We start from the raw sequence: 21,179 nt of genomic DNA, 5'->3' as shown, positions 1-21,179 counted from the left end.
ACGTGATTGTGCTTTTTTTATTTTTATATATATATACATATATATATATATATATATATATATATATATATATATATATATATATATATATATATATATATATATATATATATATATATATATATATATATATGTGTGCATTAGACTAATTACTGATGAAAACCTCTATGTTTAAATGTCCCACAGGCTCTGTTTCAATGTGATCATGTGCAGTACACATTGGTACCTGTATCTGGCTGGCAAGAACTTGAAACTACATTCCTTGAGCATAAAGAACAGGTGAGCATTTAGGACCATGGGACATTTAACATTGTCAGAACAGACTTTATACAGTGAGTAAATTAATGTTAACGCTGCTCTTTCATCTTTGAGGGTTTTTCCATATTTTGCAAAGACCCCTGAAGATGACATCCTTACTATGTGGTGGCTAGAGAGTAAAGCTGGAGGCAAATATATTTACTTGAAGCTCTTTCTCATGAGGGGCCATGATCTTTCTTCTTCACCTCCTAGTGCTTCTTCCAGTAAGCCGTGCTTACTACTGTACTCTTGCACATGCACAAGATTATGGCATGGAAGATACCTCGGGATCTTCCGTAGACTGACTAAATTGTGCACGGAGATGCTTCTTTCCCACAGCCATTACCTAAGACAGCTGTGATAAAACCTGACCGAAAGGTCGGCCCTTTATCAGGTTTTGCCATTTTTGGGCTTCTACTCAAAACAAAATAGTGCTACTTGATGACTAGATGATAACTTTTGATTTGTTGGAATTTCAATAAAATTCCAATGCAGTCAATATGAGTATTTGATAAAGATGTAACCTCTATGAAATGCCAAAATAAAGATATTGCTGTGACAAAACCACTTTGAGTGCAACTTGGCAGCATATACTAGTTAAAGGGACACTCCATTACCGCAAAACAATATAAATAAAATCACTGTTTAGTAGATATACCCCAAATGAAAATTGCTTGCATTTAATTGTGCATTTTTTTTCAATGGGGGTATATCTAAAAAGTTTGCAAAACCTGCAGGTGTTTTTTTTTTATTCTGCCTTTGCAAGCCCTCCCCTTCCAACCCTGCCTAGACTTTCTGTGGCTGACCAATCATAGCGTTCTTAATGAGAAGTCTTTGCAAGGCAGGGGTTCTGGGCAATGGCTGCCACTTGCATTTAGCTCCACTGAGCTAACCAAACCAGGAATTAACAGAACCTGTTTTTTGCTTGAAAGCTGAGACATGTAATCAGGTTAATTTAAAAACATGTAAATTTCTATTGAAATCTGCACTTTTTGCAAAATGAAAACATAGGACACAGTCTTCACACACAACGCATTCCAGCAGGCTAAAGTGCTTTAGTGATCTGGAGTGTCTCTTTTTAATGGAATAGATATAGTTGCCTATACATTTGTATTCCTCCTTCGCCTTAAAGGACCACTATAGTGCCCTGAGGGTGCCCCCACCCTCAGTGTCCCCCTCCCGGGCTGGATGGAGAGGAAGGGTTTAAACTTTCTCCAGCGCCGGGCGGGAAGCTCTCCGCCTCCTCTCCTTCTCTTTGGCTGAATGCGCATGCACGGCAAGAGCCGCGCGCGCATTCAGCCAGTCTCATAGGAAAGTGATTTTCACCGTGAGAAGCACGCAAGCAGGGCCGGATTAACATAGGGGCTGATGGAGCTGCAGCTCCAGGCCCATGGAATAGGCCCATTGAAAGAAAAAAAAAATTTTTTTTATTTTTTTTTTACACACACACTACTCTTAGGTTTGCTACCTGAATGGTATTTTACTGGCACAGCCGGTATTTGAGACTGCCTGGCCATGCAGGTATTGCAGTAATACTGGCAATACAAATGCAGGTATTTTTCTCAGAATAAGTGGAGATTACTCTGCAATACCAGCACCGGCCAGTAGGGGTCACTGTGTGTGGAGAGAGGCAGGAATAGGAAGTTACAGCATATCCCCATAGACATATAATACCTAGACACCGCATTGACCTCGGGGGGCCATGAAATGCGGGCGCCATTTTGGGACGGTCACCCGGTGTGGTATTATATGTCTATATATTAGGACTTCTGTCCCTAATTTTTTTTAATTTACTTTGACTTGGTGACAAATCTCACTTTAGTAAATAGTGATGTGATTTCTCCTATTCTCTTTATGCTATCTCCATGCGGACTTCAAAGTGCAAAAGACAGAGCTCACAATAATAAAGAGTTGTAAATATCTACATTTTATTTTGCACAGTTCCAAAATCCATATTAGTTAAAATAGGTGAAAAGTAAATACATTACAAATCAGGCAAAGATCCAGTCCCACTTTAAAACATGTATATTAAGATGATAGATTGTGGGGTTAGTTCACTAAACTTATAATTTTAGCAAACCTTAATCCAAATGCAACGCATGGTTTCAATCTGGAAATTCAAATAATTTCAATGTATTGAGTAAACTTAGTCGATAACGTAAATAACCACAGAGGTCTTAAAGCAGCAAATGTCAGTTAATTTTATTTAATATCCCAGGATTAAACATCATGCTACTGGATCTATACACCCTCCAGGTGGATTTTAAGACTAACCATGTTTACTTTGAGGACCTTGCTCTGCAGATCATAGACATATATATTCTATATATGTCTATGCTGCAGATCACACTGTGACCGATCCAAGATGGCGGCCCCGCGGCTCATCAGCGCCAATAGGAAGTAGCAGTCAATGCGGCGTCTAGTATTTTATGTCTATGCATATCCCTGCCTCTCTGTACTACTCACTGATCCGTGGGGTCCAGCAACACAGCACAGAGTCCAGACAGCAGCTCTACAGCTCAGATATGTGAGGGATGGGGGGGGGAAAGGCAGCAGGGACACATGTGGACACTGAGACACTAGGGGACACATGTGGACACTGAGACACTAGGGGACACATGTGGACACTGAGACACTAGGGGACACATGTGGACACTGAGACACTAGGGGACACATGTGGACACTGAGACACTAGGGAACATATGGGGACACTGAGACACATGGGGACACAGACACTGGGAGACCTGGGAACAATGAGACACTTGGGGACACTGAGACACATGGGGACGCTGTTTCTCCCAGTGTCCCCCATCCAGTGTCTCGGTGTCCCCAAGTCTCCCAGTGTCTGTGTCCCATGTCTCTGTGTGCCTAGTGTCACCATGTCTATGTCCACAACTGTCCCCATGTCTCCCAGTGTCCCCAAGTGTCTGTCTCCCAGCCAGTGTCCCCTAGTCTCCCAGTGTCTGTGTTCCCATGTCTCTGTGTCCCTAGTGTCTTAGTGTCCCCAAATGTTTCAATGTCCCCATGTCTCCCAGTGTCTGTGTCCCTAGTGTCTGTGTCCCCATTTCTCCCAGTTTCCCTAAATGTCTGTGTCCCCGGGTCTCTGTGTCCCCAGGTCTCAGTGTCCCCATGTCTCTCAGTGTCCTAGTGACATGGGGACACAGGGAGAAATGGGGACACACTGAGACACTGGGAGACTAGGGGACTGGGCGACATGGGGACACTGACACTGTGATACATAGGGAAACTGAGACACTGGGTGACTTGCGAGACTGAGACACTGGGAGCAATCCATCTATACAGCAGAATCAAACTGTGTGTAGTTTGTTGGTGATTTTACTGAATTTTCTCTGATGTCACTCCTTGTGATTATACAAAGGATTAAGGCTGGTATTTTGTTCCAAGAAAGGTGACCTTAACTACTCTTCACATACTCTTGCTTAAAGTAGCACTATAGGGTCAGGAACACAATCATGTATTTCTGACCCTATTATGTTAAAACCACCACCCTGCCCCCTTCTTGCCTCCCTAAGTATAGTAAAATATAACTTGCATTCAAGTCTGCAGCTGCTGGCTCTGCCTCTGAACTGACTGTCTGCTGACATCATCAGAAGTGGTGGTCTGAGCAAATTACAATACTTCCCCATAGGATTGTCTGAGACTGTCAACTAGGCAGATCAGGGGCAGAGCCAGCACAAGTCATAGCCCTGGCCAATCAGCATCTCCACATAAAGATAAATTGAATCAATGCATCTCTATGAGGAAAGTTCAGTGTCTGCATGCCGAGGGTGGAGACACTGAATGGCAGTGCTGCACACTAGGCAGCACTGCCCCAGGAAGCACCTCTAGCAGCCATCTAAGGAGGGGCCAGTGGAGTTATTTTCTCTGAAAAGACAGTGTTTACTGCAAAAGGCCTGAATGGAATGATTCTACTAACCAGAACAAATACAATAAGCTGTAGTTGTTCTGGTGACTATAGTGTCCCTTTAAGTTTGGAAGCTTAAGAGCGATGTATGGGAACAAAACTTGTGTGGACTGGCTGACAATAAAATTAGTTTAGGTAATGCAGACGTTGGTCTCTCTAACACTGTGGCATGTCCCCATTCATCTACACTCACTACATACACCTTTTATCTGTCTCACTATATACCAGGAACTTCTGCCTGCTAGTAAGAAGGTAAGGAGACAAGTGGACCAGCGAGTGCTAGGGGACAGTCCTTAGAAAGCAATGAGTGAGCGCATCATTAGACGCATTTATGTTAAGCTCAGGGTGCTGCCTGCATAGTATGCCCTTAGTTGGACAGCCTGCATGATTGGCGGGTAGCCTGACATGCATTCATGCCAGGCTGTCCTTCAAATTCTTTGGACAGACATGCCCCCTTTTTGGGCATGTTCTCCCCTTTTGGCAGGTCTGGTCACGTGATTCGCACCAGTGGCCACCCTTTTACCCCGCCCATTGACTGCCTGCTTCACTGGACACTGCTGTTAAGGGTTATGGATTTAATTGAAAGATGAAAGATATAAATTAGAGAGAGATTAGCATAGAGTGTGTGTTTTCTCATAGCTGCATCCTTTGAGTTTCCCTCCAGCACCATCTCCATCAGATACATGACGCTTGGAAGGTATGATTGTTTTAATGTTTTTGGTCGATAATATTCCGTAATTAGGCCCATCATAATTGTCAGCACCAGGCCCAGTGTGCTCTTAATCCGGCTCTGCACGCAAGCGCCTCTAGCGGCTGTCAATGAGACAGCCACTAGAGGCTGGATTAACCCATTTATAAACATAGCAGTTTCTCTGAAACTGCTATGTTTATAGAAAAAAGGGTTAATTCTTGAGGGACCAGGCACCCAGACCACTTCATTAAGCTGAAGTGGTCTGGGTGCCTATACTGGTCCTTTAATGTTTTTTTTTGGTTTTTTTTTTTTGGTTTTGTTTTTTTTTTTAAGCCCCAAGCAGTCTTGATGATAGACCCAGCTTCTTAAGATTGGCCTGGAGTCTTTTCAGCTTATTATGAATGTAGTATGTGTAATCAATTTTTTTTTTTTTTTTTTTTTTTTTTTTTTACTTTTACAGTTCCGTTTCTTTGTTCTTCTAAATTGTGGTGCAAATGTTGATCTTCTCGAAACGTTACAGCCACAGGAAGAGACCATCTTCTATATCTGTGATACTCACAGACCAATAGATGTGGTGAATGTCTACAATGATAGCCAGGTACAGTCCATATTTTAGAGAGGGGGGGGGGGAGAAAAGGTTAATTTCTTAGCATTAAAATTTATTAGTGAATAACATGACCATATTTCTTTTTTAAGATAAAGCTGCTGATTAAGCAAGATGATGATCTTGAGATCCCAACTTACGATGACATATTCCGTGATGATGAAGATGAGGATGGAGAGGATTCTGGAAATGACAGTGATGGCTCTGAGCCATCTGGAAAAAGAAGACGTTTTGATGAGGTTAGTACTTTAAGTTGGATCTATATTTGTGATTGTAAATTGCCAAGTACACTGATGTGTACTGTATTGATTCACGCTATTCTGCGAGCGTCGATGACCAGGGCTGTCTTTAATAGTGATTGGACCCTGGGCGAGCATTTGCTTGGGCCCCCTGAACCCTGCTGCCCTCCCACTCCCTGGCATGCAATCATGCCTTACACTCCAACCCAGTGGCGGAACTAATGCAGAGAAGCCCTGGTACAAGAAAGTTGTTTGGGCCTCCCCCTCTAGCACAAGAGTGGTGAAAAGATACTCCCACAATGCTATGCCAGCTGGGGATCTATACTTTGCCCATCCTTGTAGGGTTGTATTTGTGTGCAGTGTTTGTGCATTTGAATATAAGCCTGTTTTTGTACAGAGTATATGTGTGCATGTAGAGGTGTATTTGTATGTACTATTACAATTGGAATGCAGAGGTGTACTTGTGTGTAGTGTTTTGCGTTTGAATGCAGGAGTGCAACTGTGAGTTGGTGTATGCATATAATTTTGGCATTTTAATATTGGGTTTTGTTTGTATGTAAAATTTGCCTTCAGAGTTGTTATAGGATGTAGTGTTGTCTTCTAAACATTTGTGTATAGTATTGGTGTTTGAGTAAAGGGTGTGTTTTATATATAATCTTGGAGTTTGAAATCAGGGGTGTGTTTGTATGTAATGTTTGTGCTATCAGGGATGTGTTTGCATGTTGTTTTTGGTTGCTGGGATGTATACACATACACAGTTACATACACATTAACACACATATAAACATACTGACACATGCACATACCTTGACACACAGATGCACACAAATTCTGATATACACACTGGCACATAACCACTCAGATACACACCGACACAGTTACACTCTGGCACAAACATACACACACTCTGACATACATGTGATAATTTTTATGTTTGCGGAGGCACAAAGCTTGTACATGCTGATGATGTGGCAAGGCAAGCTGGTACTGTTATATGTAATGCACAACAAAAATAAAGAATTAAAACATAAAATAAACACTGCTTAAATGCAACTGCAGCAATAATTAAACTCATCTAAACAGAAAAAAAGCAGTGAGGGGGGGGGAAGGCAGGAGCAGTGAGTGGGGGCACCGAGAAGCAGTAAGTGGGGGGAAAGCAGCATATACTAGTTAAAGGGACACTCCATTACCGCAAAACAATATAAATAAAATCACTGTCAAAAGGACTGTTTCCTAGCTGCACTGGGTAGGGGAACTAGCTCTGCTTGCTCCCAGGCAATGGACAGCCCTCAGTCCTGGGAGTTACAGTCCTTACAAGGACTTTCCCCACTGCATCCTCCACCAGCTGCGACAAGCTGGCACATGGATTTACCCTTTCTTCCCCCCAATAACTGGACAAGACAGAGTTCTGGAGGTACAAACACCGACAATCTTTATTGAAACACACAGCTTTTATGCACAGACCACCACAGGGGGTCTCCATTCAGTTCAATACACTTCCCTTAGTCCAGGCAGGAGGAGGCTGGATTACAGATGGCCATCTCACACCCTGGGAGATACCAACAGCCCATACAGTTACACACATTAAAACATTTCACATACAGGGGGAAAACTTAGGAGTTCCGCGCCCTGGGAAGGGAAGGGGTCACACATATAAAACATAAGTCTCTAGTTAGTCCCGGATCCCAGCTGGGATCCCTGCAAATAGCGGGGCTATCTGATGTACAGAGCCTGAGAAACCATAGTGCAAAATATGGGCTGGAGGCTCTGTACATCCCCGAAAGTAGTTCCAGGGGTTTGCTTGGTTTAGTCCGGCAAATTCAAACGTCGCGCCTAAACCAAGCAACAACCAATCAGCTGAAAGACGTGAAACCAATTGGCGCTCAGGGAGGAGAGGGGTTTCGCTGCCCAATCAGGAGAATGGGCCTGAAAGGGCGCTCCCTCTCTGATTGGTCACCTGCGCCCCACAGCGACTAATCAGTGCTCCCTCGTGCCGACCCATCAGGAGAATAACACAAACCCAGTTTGAATAGGCGCTCCTTCTCCTATTGGTCGGCACGGAGTTCCAGGCGGCCAGCGGGAAGCCGCCTCACAGCCCCAGAGATTCCGCTGGGGCTCGTTCCTCTCTCCAGGGCTACCTCTACTTAGGCAGCCCCGAGGAGAGCGCTCTCGGGCAGCTACGAGCGTGACTATAGCTCTGTTAGGAGCAGGTAGGGCGATCTCCGACGCGAGGAGCTGAAACAATGCGGGTGTGCCAGTTCGGGATACGAATGCTTTCCCTGGTGGGCGTTTGGCAATACGAACCGGGGGCCACCCTGCGGAGCATTCATTAATGATTTTCCTTGCGGTTTTAGAATGTTTTAATGAGCGTTCTAAACGAGAAATCAGGGTGGTCCCCGTTCGGGAGACGAACAGGTTTCGTCCGTGTGAGCTCTCCCGAACGGGGAACAGGCAAAATACACAAAATGCATACAAATACATGGGAAAACACAGAATGGTACTTGGGGACAGAGGTCTGTCTCAAGCTAGTTTAAGCTTATTGTTTCTTTTCCTTTCACCCTCCCTTTCCCCGCTCCCGTTTTGGTGCAAGCATTATTAAGGTTCTGCTCACAATTGGGAGTTCCAGGGTAGGTATTGACCGATTATCGGTCTGGCCGATATTCGGTATTTTCGGCAATATCGGTATTGGCAAATAGAGATAAAGATATTGTCCTGGGGAGGCCCGCAGCAAGCTCTTACCTTCCCAGCAGCTCCCCTGTGTAAATTTGTGAGTCCTCCCAGGACCCCCCATTTTTATACTAATTGCATACCTACAGAAACACACACAGCATCCACTACACACACAGCTCCCCTATCTAAACACACTGCATCCACTACATGTGGCATGTATATTTTGTGCATTTTCCTTTAGCAATGGTTTATTTTTTCAAAATGGTAAATGTACAGAATACAGTTATTGACCTGAAAGTTCACAGATTATCGGTATCTGATCTAAAAAAAAAATCAGTATCGGTCGATCACTAATCCAGGGGTCAATCAATATCCAGGGTTATGTTCAGTGGCCACAGACTAACTACGCTGTGTGCTGAGTTCAAAGTAAGTGCTGCACATAGCACTTTAAATTCCCTCCAAGTAGGAGGATTGCTTACGGTATATGATCATACATTGTATAAGCATACCATAATGCCAATGTACTCCATTCTTGGCAGGTCCTATTATAGCAATCTAATTCCTAATCTATTGAGATTAAAATAATTGGTAAATGCTTTCTCCTTGGACTCTCTGCAGTGCAATGTTAAATAGCTCCCTGGAATTGGGTGCATGTGACAGAGAGAGCCCCAGCAGCACTCTTATAATGTATGAATGTTCAGGTGAAAGCATTTCCCAAATAAGTTGATTAGTATCATAAGAGCAGGCATTAGGTTCATAGCATAGGAATGGGGTACATTTTTGTGACAGGCTTTTATTTATAACTCCAAGAGGACTGTACTCACCTAAACATGCATACATTATAAGGGAGCAGCTGGGCCCTCCCTGTCACAGGTCTTCATTTCATTTTAGGTCTGTGCAGTGTCCCATTCCCACACAGGGAGTGGGTAACTTTTTGTTTTGTTTTTCCTTTCAAACCTTGTTGTATTTACAGCACAAAGTGCAGTTCTCAATGTGTTATTCTTGTCTAGGGGGCTGTGGAAAGGAGGATAGAGAAACGTCGAGAGCGCAGAGAATGGGAGGCACGCAGGTAATAAGATTGGCACATTCTGTCTTTAAAGGTTTGATCCAACCACACTGAGACCAGATTCTCTCTTCAGCCCTTTCTGCCTTCGGTGATGCCAGCCTGTAAGGAAGATATGGGGGTGCTGATAACAGATGCCCTATATGCAACGGTTTAACATTAGTCAGCCTAGAATTCTCGCTCCAGGAATGTTCTAGAATTCTGTATGTGTAATGTTTACTGAAGCATTGCACATACAGACTCCAAGCACCATAACTGTGTCACATTTTTGTGTGTGTGTATATATATATGTATGTAGAATTATTTTTTTTTGTGCTGTGCTGTCTCTTTAAGTAATAAAGATTACTTGTTGTATTTAGCAATAATATATGGTGTGCATAATGTTGTCTTCTTATTCTCAATATAGAACATGTCTAAATCATGTTCATATTCTGAGGTGATCAAAATAGGTTATTCAGCATTAGAACCGACATGTTTTCTTTAAAGTCTGGGTTATGTTATGTAAGAAGTAATTTATCTTTCTCAAGTTTTTCAGTTTAGGATTTTGTTTGTCTACATTTTTCTTTCAAATATAATATGCTGTTATGTTTCCCAACAGGCGAGAGATTCTGTTTGACTATGAACAATATGAATATCATGGCACATCTGTAAGTGTGAAGACACTGTTTTGCTTGGGTTGACTTTCCTGTAATTTGCTGGCTTATAAATGAATAGTTAAAGGAACACTAGTCCCCAATACAACTTTAGCTTAATGAAGCAGTTTTGGTGTATAGATCAGTCTCACTGCTCAATTATCTGTTATTTAGGAGCTAAATCGCCTTGTTTATGCAGTCTTGGGCATAAATTCCTGCATGTGACTTACACAGCCTTCTTAAAGGATCGCTATAGTGTCAGGAAAACAAAGTGGTTTTCCTGACACTATAGTGCCCTGAGGGTGCCCTCACCCTCAGGGTCCCCCTCCCGTGGCGCTGAAGGGGTTAAAACCCCTTCAGTTACTTTAATCAGCGCCGGGCTCCCTCAGCGCTGGTGACCTCTCCTCCGACGTTATTCAAAGTGTCCATAGGAAAGCATTTCTCAATGCTTTCCTATGGACGCTGTGCGCGATGGAGGCGAAATGTGCCTCCAGCGTTGCAGATGCGCCTCTAGTGGCTGTCCGGAAGACAGCCATTAGAGGCTGGCTTAACCCCAAATGTAAACATAGCAGCTTCTCTGAAACTGCTATGTTGGATCTGAAGTGTTAAAACCTGAGGGACCTGGCACCCAGACCACTTCATGGTGTCTAGTGTCCCTTTAAACACTTCCTGTAAGGAGTAGTGTAATGTTTGCACTTCTTGTATTGTAAATTCTGTTTAACTTAGATTTTCTTATCTCATTCGCTTTGCTGTGGCTCACTCTATCTGAATGTGTGATGGCACTTCCATTATAGTGCTAGTGACAAGGATAGGAAGATGGTACTAATGCACCGTAAGCCTCCATGCATACAGTACCGCATATACAGGCAGTCCACATAAATAAGGCACTGTAGTCATACACTCATATTTACAAACCACTGAAATACTGTCATGTTTTTCTATGGTCATCTGTACTTTCACACATATGCCTTCCTGATTTTAAAGATACTCTGTATTCATTCATCCTGAAACTTAATGCATATAACCAGCCTCGATTCAGAAACCAAAGCTGGTTGTGCTTATTTCAAGTGTGAATCAATATCGAGTCCTAGTTAGTAGCTCAAGATGTGAAATGTTGAGCTTTTGCTAGTTTATTTCAAAGCCCATTGTTAAGGGCCTAGTGATTTATACAGTGAGGGCTGTATAAAAAGGGAAAATGTGCACCACAAGCATTCTAGAAAATCTAGTTTCTGCAAATAGGCTGCTCAATTAAAAGGTCACTCTAAACACCAGATCCACTACAACCAATGTAGTGGTTTTGGTGCCACGAGCCTGTTCCTGCAGTCTCTCATTTGTAAACACCGTATTTTCTGTGAAAGGCCGTCTTTACATTTGTCCCTAGAAGCACATCTAGTGGCTTTCTGTCATACAGCCACTGAAGATGTCCTATTTAGTGTAATGCATCTCTGTGCATAATTGCTGATCTATGCAGCATGGCAATTGCTGTTCATGCACAGTGGGCCTCCTAAAGCATCTCTGTGGAGAAACTTTGGATTGGCTGAGATCATTAGTAATGATTATCTCTGCCAGTGGCGGTGGTATGGAATAAAAATGTAAGTATGTCTTCCTGGTGGGTCCCGAAACCCGAAACGGGTGAAATACATGTTTGTATTTGAAACAATGGTTTCCATATGACAAGTCACGTATGATGGCATTTGCAATTGTCTGGGAGAATCTAGATTTTGAAGTGTCAATAGTGTTTATATTCTGCAAATGCGAAGAAAACATCTCAAGTGACTATGTTTGTTTAAACTTTGTTTTTAATTGTGTGTGTGTGTGTGTGTGTGTGTATGTATATATGTATATACACACATTATAATATAATATTGTTTTTTGGTTTTTTTTTTGTGTGTGTAAATCTGTTATTTATTCTTGTAGTCCGCAATGATGATGTTTGAGTTGGCCTGGATTATGTCCAAGGATTCAAATGACATGTTGTGGTAAGTGGCAGAAAACAACAACCCTCCCCATCCCCCTCTCTTACTCACCTTGCCATTTCACTTACCCGTTGCTGTCCTGCTTCCAAGACTGGGATCATCAAGACTATAGGAAAGCAATTGGAGGCTGGTGCGCATGCGAGGCAAAATGCCATGCTGCCACAATCTGTCTCTATGAGAACATCCGATCGAAATAGCAGTTTCACTCGGAGTGACGGCAACTAGAGGAATTCAAAGCCGGCAATGTAAACATTGCCTTTCCTGCAAAATGGCAATTATTTTACTAGCAGGATTAAATGGACACTGTAGGCACTTTTAACAACTTCATTGTATAGTTTTACTACTTGGCTTTCACACCGTAATATACCGTGATATCATGCACAGTGCTGTAACAGTCCGCCATAGAGATTCATTGAATACAGTGATACTCTATGGAGGAATGCTCTATGAGCATTGGCTTGGCCCAGGATGACGCTACCTAAGGAGGATGTGGCAGTGCCAAAAAAGACTCTGCACTTGGGAAAAGGTAAGTAATTTGTTTATTTCATTTTACACGGTGATAAGAGGCATCAGGCCCGTAGCGTTGGGAATACAAATATGTATTCCTAACTGTACAGTGTTAATTTAAAACTACATGGACATGGCACCCAGTCCATTTCATTTAGATAAACAATTGCCTGGATGCCTATCGTGTTCCTTTTAAGGGAGTCTCTCTTTAAGTATGTTTCTTAAATACCTAGTTTTGTTTCAGATTAAAGAATTTTCTGCTTTTATTTTTTACTTTTGCCTTCTGTGTTTGAATTAGTTATTTGGCATGGTTCAGTTAAGCTGGCAAGGCAGTATGACCGATATATATATATTTATCTCCTCTAGGTGGTCAATTCTAGGGCTGACTGATCAGTGGGTTCAAGACAAAATCACTCAGTAAGTATGCTAGATATAAAGAGCCTACTTTTAAAACCAGTTTAGGAGAGAGTGCTAGGTGAATGCAAATGAGGTAGTGCTACAAATTTGAGCTATGTGTTTTCAGCTTTTTTTTTAATTATTTGTTTTTTGTGTTCATTTGAATACAGGAGGCTTGCAGTGCCACATCATTATCTAGTAAACAGTGAAAAATCATACAGGTTATGACACTGTTGTGGCACTCATTAAATATGCAAAAAAAAATTTTTGAAGCAAGGATTATAAGTGACATACGCATGTACATAAACAATGCGATTTCTAGAGACATTTGGGGGGTGGGGGATATGAGGCTCTGGCTTAGGGCCGGCTATGGCTTTTACGGGTCTGACCTGTGGTTTGGCTCGGTGGACCTGTTAGTTGAAGTGGAAAAAATGAAAAATGGTTTGTAAAGCAAAGTCTGACCAACTTCAAACCGCAACTTGGGTGCTGTGTATTTAGGGAGGAAGGTGCTGGTCTCCTACTGTCCACTGTTGGCAGTTGCAGTGGCAGCTGCTGCTGGTATAGCTTTCTCCTAGGTGAATGGTTTGATCTTTGCCATGTCACAGTGGTGGGCCGCCGGTGTCGTCGGTTGGGCTGGAGTAGGGCGTCCCGTGGAAGGCCTAGTTTGGTGAGGCGTGTGGGGCTTCAGCAATGTCCGAGGTTGTGTGTACCACTTTTGTACAGTTCTGGACGGTTTGAGCTACAGTAGTTGGCCTGATAGTCTCTGGAGTAGATGTGGGAGCTCTGCTGCGGGTACACCCTCCGGTATACCCTGGATTTTCAAGTTGGTGCTGCGTTGCGTGTCTTCTAGCTGGGCGAATCGCATGTCGGAGGCAGCTTGTTTTTTGGTTAATGTTTGGATGTCTCGCTGGAGTTGCGCTGTGGATTGGGTGTGCTGCTCTGAGACAACTTACACTGTGCCAATGCGGTCTACCAGGCCCGTGATGTCAGTGTGCAGCAGGGCCACATCCGCCTGTATGGTTTTCTGGAGAGCACCTAGCATGTTCTGGAGCATATCTGCCATCACTGGTCTAGAGTCTCCAGTCTTGGGCTTAGGTGGAGGTTGTAATGCCAGTACATGGCCGCCATCTTCATTGTCCAAGGACAGCTCCTCCGAGTTTTCTGAAAAGTCGTCCAGGTCCACGGCCATCTTGGGCCCACGTGTGCTTGGCAGAGGAGATCGCCACTATTCATGCCTGGTTTGGGTCTGTCGTGTCTCAACTTTTTAGTCTTCATACCCATGTTTGTCAGGAGCTGTGGAACTTTGCTAAGGAGACTTGAAAATAGTTTATCGACGGATTTGGTTATCTTAGCCCGGAGCTCAGCGATTGTGCGTCCACTCAGGTCAGTTGCTTGGCTCTGCCCCCTGTTTTCAGCTTTTATATTAATCCATTTATTCTCAGTCTTAAAGGCAATCAAAGCAAAAATCTGCTCATTAACCATTTTGTTTGTATAAAGTGATAATCATCTAGATGTGTAGTAGTAGTACCAAGCAATGAGTAGTTGCCCTAACTTGTGTGCTGGTCAAGTAGCCTAGAAAACACAAGTTAGTCCCCTTTTTGTCCTCTCCCTTGTCCCCTGTATATTGTTCCAGAATATTTTTATATATGTGGAACCAGACCCAATCATAGGAGGTAAGAGTCCACTCTGTCTTACTTAAAGGGACACTAGAAGCACCAAATCACTATATCTTGAGGTCTATCTCACTTCTTTCCCAGGTTTATTTTTTTATTTACGGCTATTTTTTTCCTTTTTTACTTTTTATTTTTTATTTTTATTTTTTTTCTTCTCCTGTTAATTTTTAACAGGTAGGTTTTACTTTTTGTATTTGTCAGGGGGATCTTAGATTAGGTGCCCACGAAGGCACAAGTTGAGTTCATAGATGAGCTCCCTCTGTTTACTTTCTTGTATGTCTCAGACTATCGCTGATTATGATCTCATACCTGTCTTTGTATACCCTGAATTTTCATTGGTATGGAGATCATTGATGTTAAGCAATTAAGTGTATCTGACACAAATACTCCTCTTGGAGCTAGATTATATTTGAGTCTAAACTTTGATATTTTATTTTAAATACACAATAAAGGTTATATTTTGACAATTGAATATATCTATGTATATCAAGGCTGGACTTTTTACGTTCTTATGAATTTAATTGTTCTAACTTGGTTCATGCCCTCAGTGTCATTCAGCCTAATTGATCACATTACATTCGTCGTCCTTATTCTATCTAATGGATTGTTCATATTTAAAAACCAAAGAAAAAAGTGCACTATTGTCACCAGAACAGCTACAGCTTATTGTAGTTGTTCTGGTAAATATAGTCAGTCCCTGCAGGCTTTATAATGTAAACACTGCAGTGTTTACATTACAGCCTGGGAGTGGCCACTTCTTAGACAACCACTAGAGGTGTGGGGTTGGAGCCCTGCAGGGCCCTGGAAAAGACTGAGTAAATCAAAGTTCTAACCTGAGTTTAAGGGGTGCCAACCACCTAAATGGTGGTTTTAGAACTATAGTGTCAGGAATACACATTTGTGTTGGTGACACTATAGTGCCCCATTAAGTTTCTGAACTACCAGTGCAGGTGAGGACCATCCCATAGCAGCATTGTGTTTTGCACTTTGGTACAGTTTTATTGGGTACATTGTTGTAAATAAGAACCTGCAGTGAAACATTGGCTAGTGTGTAGTAAAACTGACCGTCATTTAATGTTCCAAACACAAATATTTTTTTTTTCAAAATTGGCACAGTTTGGATGCAAGTGTTTGTTTTGCAGAATGAAATATGTGACCGATGTTGGGACTTTACAACGCCATGTATCCCGGCACAACCACCGCAATGAGGATGAGGAGAACTCCCTCTCTATTGACTGCATGAGGATTGCCTTTGAATATGAGTATCCTTTTGCTTGGATCTGAATGAGACCATTGTTTAACAAGGGATGCATGTCCCTTTAACAGAGAACTGTTGCATTTTCTATATTCAGGTTCAGGTAATTTTATAGCCAATACAGTTTTTCTTTTACCGTATATACTCGAGTATAAGCCGAGTTTTTCAGCACATTTTTTGTGCTGAAAAACCCCAACTCGGCTTATACTCGAGTCATAGTCTGTATTATGGCAATTTACATTGCCATAATACAGACTGGGGGCTGGCAGAGCTGTACTTACCTTTCCTGCAGCTCCTGTCAGCTCTCTCCTCCTCCGCACCGTCCGTTCAGCACCTCGGTCAGCTCCCAGTGTAAGTCTCGCGAGAGCCGCGACTCTCGCGAGACTTACACTGGGAGCTGACAGAGGGAGCTGCACAGACCGCGCGGAGGAGGAGAGAGCTGACAGGAGCTGCAGGAAAGGTAAGTACAGCTCTGCCAGCCCCCCACTGAACTGCCAATGCCACTGGACCACCAGGGAAGGAGCCCCCCTCCCTGCTATGTATCAAGCAGGGAGGGGGGACGAAAAAAATATATAATAAAAAAAAAAAAAGATTAATAATTAAATAATAAATAATTAAAAAAATAATAATTAATAATATATTCAATGCCCACCCCCACCAACACATACACAAACACACACTGCATCACACACACTCACACTTCATTCATATACTCACACTTCATTCATATACACACACTGCACTCACACACACTGCACTCACACACCATTCATATACACACACTGCATTCATACACACTGCATTCATTATATACACACACTGGAAATAAATATTCAATTAATATATATACACACACACACACTGCACTCATACACACACACACACACTGCACATATACACACACACACACACACACTGCACTCATACACACACTGCACTCACACACTGCACATATACACACACACACACACACACTGCACTCATACACACACTGCACTCACACACTGCACTCATACACACACACACACACACACTGCACTCATACACACACACACACACACTGCACTCATACACACACACACACACACACTGCACTCATACACACACACACACACTGCACTCATACACACACACACACACTGCACTCATACACACACACACACACTGCACTCATACACACACACACACTGCACTCATACACACACACACACACACACTGCACTCATACACACACACACACACACACTGCACTCATATACACACACACACACTGCACTCATACACACACACACACACACACACACTGCACTCATACACACACACACACACACACACACACTGCACTCATACACACACACACACACTGCACTCATACACACACACACACACACACACACACACACACACACACACACACTGCACTCATACACACACACACACACACACACACTGCACTCATACACACACTGCACTCATACACACACTGCACTCATACACACACACACACTGCACTCATACACACACACACACACACACACACTGCACACACACACACACACTGCACTCATACACACACACACACACACTGCACTCACACACACACACACACACACACACTGCACTCATACACACACACACACACACACACACACTGCACTCATACACACACACACACACTGCACTCATACACACACACACACACTGCACTCATACACACACACACACACACACACTGCACTCATACACACACACACACACACACACTGCACTCATACACACACACACACACTGCACTCATACACACACACACACACACACTGCACTCATACACACACACACACACACACACTGCACTCATACACGCACTGCACTCATACACGCACTGCATTCATTATATACACACACTGTAAATAAATATTCAATTAATATAATTTTTTTAGGATCTAATTTTATTTAGAAATTTACCAGTAGCTGCTGCATTTCCCACCCTAGTCTTATACCCGAGTCAATAAGTTTTCCCAGTTTTTTGGGGTAAAATTAGGGGCCTCGGCTTATATTCGGGTCAGCTTATACTCGAGTATATACGGTAATTGATATTTTAGAGTTGCACTTATTCTTGAAACAATCTGTGTTAATCTTGACAGCAGATTTTGATTCAGTCATTTTTTTCTTATAGTTTTTGTTGTGATCACTTTATTTTTATTTTGTTTTAGTATTGTTTTTTCTCACTGAAAACATGGTGTTGACAAAAACTATGGCGAAAACTTTTTGTCAATTAAATTAACACTGCTTTGTTAGTGGGCAAAGCAGCAACCTTATTAATGCATAATGATGCAGTTAGAAGCAGCTCTGTACAGGGACACAGGACCTCCTTCATAACCTATGCAGTCAATTTTTATTATGCTTTGTGTATCTTTTAATGTGAAAAACCAAATCTGAACATGAATATTCGTTTACATGAGAGGGTATTAACTTTTTCTGTTCTCACTAAAAATGGCTACCTTAACTAAATGGTTTAGTCTACGTCTTTCGTTGTATCAGCACTGGTCATTGTATGAAAGTATTTGCAACTCCTGCTATACATCTGCCAGTCTTAAACTATGGTCTGTGCAAGGGCAAAAAAAGCTTCAAGAATTTCTTGCTGACATGGGGTAAGTGTTCTCCACTTGGTGCTTGTGAAGTGATAATAAAACAAAAATAATTCTAATAAAGTTGTTGTTGTTGTTTTCCCCAGGCTACCTTTGAAGCAAGTGAAGCAGAAGTTTAATTCAATGGATGTATCATTAAAGGAAAATCTTCGGGAAATGATAGAGGAGTCTGCTAATAAATTTGGGTAAGTAAACCCTGGAAGTATAGCTCTACATTAACAAGTCACCAGAACAACTACAGCTTATTGTATTTGTTCTTGTAAGTAGAATCAATCCACTAATGCTTTTTGCCGTAAACACTGTATTTTCATAGCCTAGGAATACCTCCACTGGTGGCCACTAATATGGCTACTAGAAGTACTAGTATTCAGTGTCTCCACCCTCTGCATGGAGACACTGAATTTTCCTCATTTAGTTGCACTGATTCAATGCATCTCTATGAGGAGGTGTTTATTGGCCAGGGCTGTGTTTGGATTGTGCTGATTGGCAAGGGCTGTGTTTGGATTGTGCTCGCTCTGCTCTTGATATGCCACTTTGACAAGCTCAGCCAAGCCAATGCTTTCGATTGGCTTCAAAGCATTGCAAATGGCTTTGATCAACACTTTTAATGGTGTCTGTCAGGCAGCAGGCAGGAAGATCAGAGGCAAAGCAGACTGGAATAAAAGTAAGATTTTACTATATTTAGGGGGACCGAAGGGGCTAGATCGTGTTTTTAACACTATAGAATGTATAGCATAGTTATATGAACCATAGCTTGTCGGTTTTTTTTTGTTTGTTTTTTGCAGTGCGTAAGAATATTACATACAGGCTTGAGGTACCTCAGTGGAATTCCTCAGGCGTCGCATCATGTATTACATTTGGGGTAATAGGACATGCACAATTTTATAGGATAATATAAATAAGCGTAAGTAGAAATGTCAGCAGTTCAATATTAGCATGCGTGAAGTTAAACCGTTATACACACTGACAACAGGGTAACTAGAGTGATATGAGGTAATCTATGGTAGTTTGTAGTCAATTAACGAGGAGTAATGCCCCCCAAGTATCCCCTAAGTAGTTAAGGAACTTGTCCTGCAGCAGAGGCCCAGTGAGCAGTGGTGCGTGCAGTATGCCTATTCACAACAGTAAATTTGTGGAAGTGTACAAGAAGCGCACTTATTTTTATTCCGGCCAGAAACTGAAATTTATGTTCCTGTACTGCGGTGTGCGCTGTTGTGCCGACCACGCTACAATACAGGTAAGTAAACTTACACATTCGCACTATAAGACGCACAGACATTTCCCCATACTTTTGAGGGGGGGAGGGGGGAGGAGAGGGGGAGTGCGTCTTATAGAGCAAAAAAATGCGGCACTTAACACTTTAGTGTCCCTTAGCCTCTAATCTTCCTCTCTTGAAAGGGTTAGGAACACTTTTTTATTCACTTAACTCTCAATGAGATCCCTTGGTGATGGATCCATTTCCTCCTCCCACGATATCATGGTGATAGAGGGAACCTAATGATAATGTGCAGCAAGTCAATGAATCAATGATTTCCTATGGTAATTTTTAAGACCTTAGACATTGTCATGCAAAGCGTGAGGACTTCCAGCATTGTTTCACAGGGTTAACTCAGTGTGATTTGAGGAAGCTCCTCTTGTGGTTGTCTGGAGGATAGCCACTAGAGGCAGTCTTTACTCTGCAATGCAAACATTGCAGTTTCTCTGAAACTGTTTTACATTGCAGGGTTAAGGGGACAGGGAAACTGCACCCAGGTCACTTCAGTGAGATGAGGTGGTCTGGGTTACTATAGTGTCTCTTTAGTATAGATACTCTGTAAACATTACGTTCAAAATCCTTGGAACTGAGTTCCCATTTTTTTTAATTCCGCGAAGAGTTTGGAAGATGGCGACTGTTAAAATATTCTACAGACAGGCATAGGAGTAACAATGTTATCTGTCAAGGCATCAATGCTTCCAAATTGTCCTTTACAGAGTTCTCAGTCACATTCACTATTATGTCTTAAACAGAATGAAAGATGTACGAGTACAGACATTCAGTGTACAGTTTGGATTCAAGAATAAGTTCCTAGCAAATGACATTGTATTAGCGGTAATGTCTCTCCTAGAGAATACAGAACGTGATGAGAATGGAACGGACAACTTCATCAAGGCTTTAGACAGCCTATCCAGGTACTTAAATTAAAGATCGTTTTATTTCTTTGCCAATCTTTTCCCTTAAGAAGCAGGGCACCGTTTTGCATCAAGAAACAGTTGATTTGTATTAAAAATAAAATAAAACAATTACCCTTAAAGGGACACTCAACCCCTAAATCACTTTAGCTTGCTGAAAAGCTTTATGTGTGAAGAGTGTGTCCCCTTTTTACATTTTGGAAATAGTCCTGATTTCAATAGAAATTGACACTTTTGTAAATTAATCTGGTTACACCCTCCTGGTCTGTCAAGCATCCAGCAGGTCCTTTTACTTCTTGGTTTGGTTAGCTCAGTGGAGCGAAACTCAAGAGGCAGCAATTGCTTAGAGCACTTGCAAAGACTTCTCATTGAGCTGCATGGGGAAGTCTGTTATTGGACAGCCACAGAAAGTCTGGGTGGGGTTAGAAGGGGAG

The 21,179-nt window shown here is 42.3% G+C and overlaps 1 protein-coding gene across 1 annotated transcript in view; it reads left to right on the top strand.

The window, feature by feature from the left end:
* CDC45 (cell division cycle 45) overlaps nucleotides 1-21,179 on the top strand; it is a 39,065-nt gene that overhangs the window by 3,538 nt on the left and 14,348 nt on the right. The window contains exons 3-13 of the mRNA XM_063454459.1: nucleotides 187-279; nucleotides 5,374-5,511; nucleotides 5,610-5,756; nucleotides 9,437-9,495; nucleotides 10,088-10,136; nucleotides 12,039-12,100; nucleotides 12,971-13,021; nucleotides 15,816-15,935; nucleotides 18,448-18,579; nucleotides 18,663-18,761; nucleotides 20,584-20,745. Of these exons, the coding sequence (XP_063310529.1) occupies nucleotides 187-279; nucleotides 5,374-5,511; nucleotides 5,610-5,756; nucleotides 9,437-9,495; nucleotides 10,088-10,136; nucleotides 12,039-12,100; nucleotides 12,971-13,021; nucleotides 15,816-15,935; nucleotides 18,448-18,579; nucleotides 18,663-18,761; nucleotides 20,584-20,745 (1,112 nt within the window). The remainder of the gene's footprint in view (nucleotides 1-186; nucleotides 280-5,373; nucleotides 5,512-5,609; nucleotides 5,757-9,436; nucleotides 9,496-10,087; nucleotides 10,137-12,038; nucleotides 12,101-12,970; nucleotides 13,022-15,815; nucleotides 15,936-18,447; nucleotides 18,580-18,662; nucleotides 18,762-20,583; nucleotides 20,746-21,179) is intronic.

Source organism: Pelobates fuscus, chromosome 5 (assembly GCF_036172605.1).
Source record: "Pelobates fuscus isolate aPelFus1 chromosome 5, aPelFus1.pri, whole genome shotgun sequence".
NCBI classification, from domain to species: domain Eukaryota; kingdom Metazoa; phylum Chordata; class Amphibia; order Anura; family Pelobatidae; genus Pelobates; species Pelobates fuscus.
The sequence above is the reverse complement of the archived record's forward strand: the minus strand, read 5'-3'. Positions and strand labels throughout refer to the sequence as shown.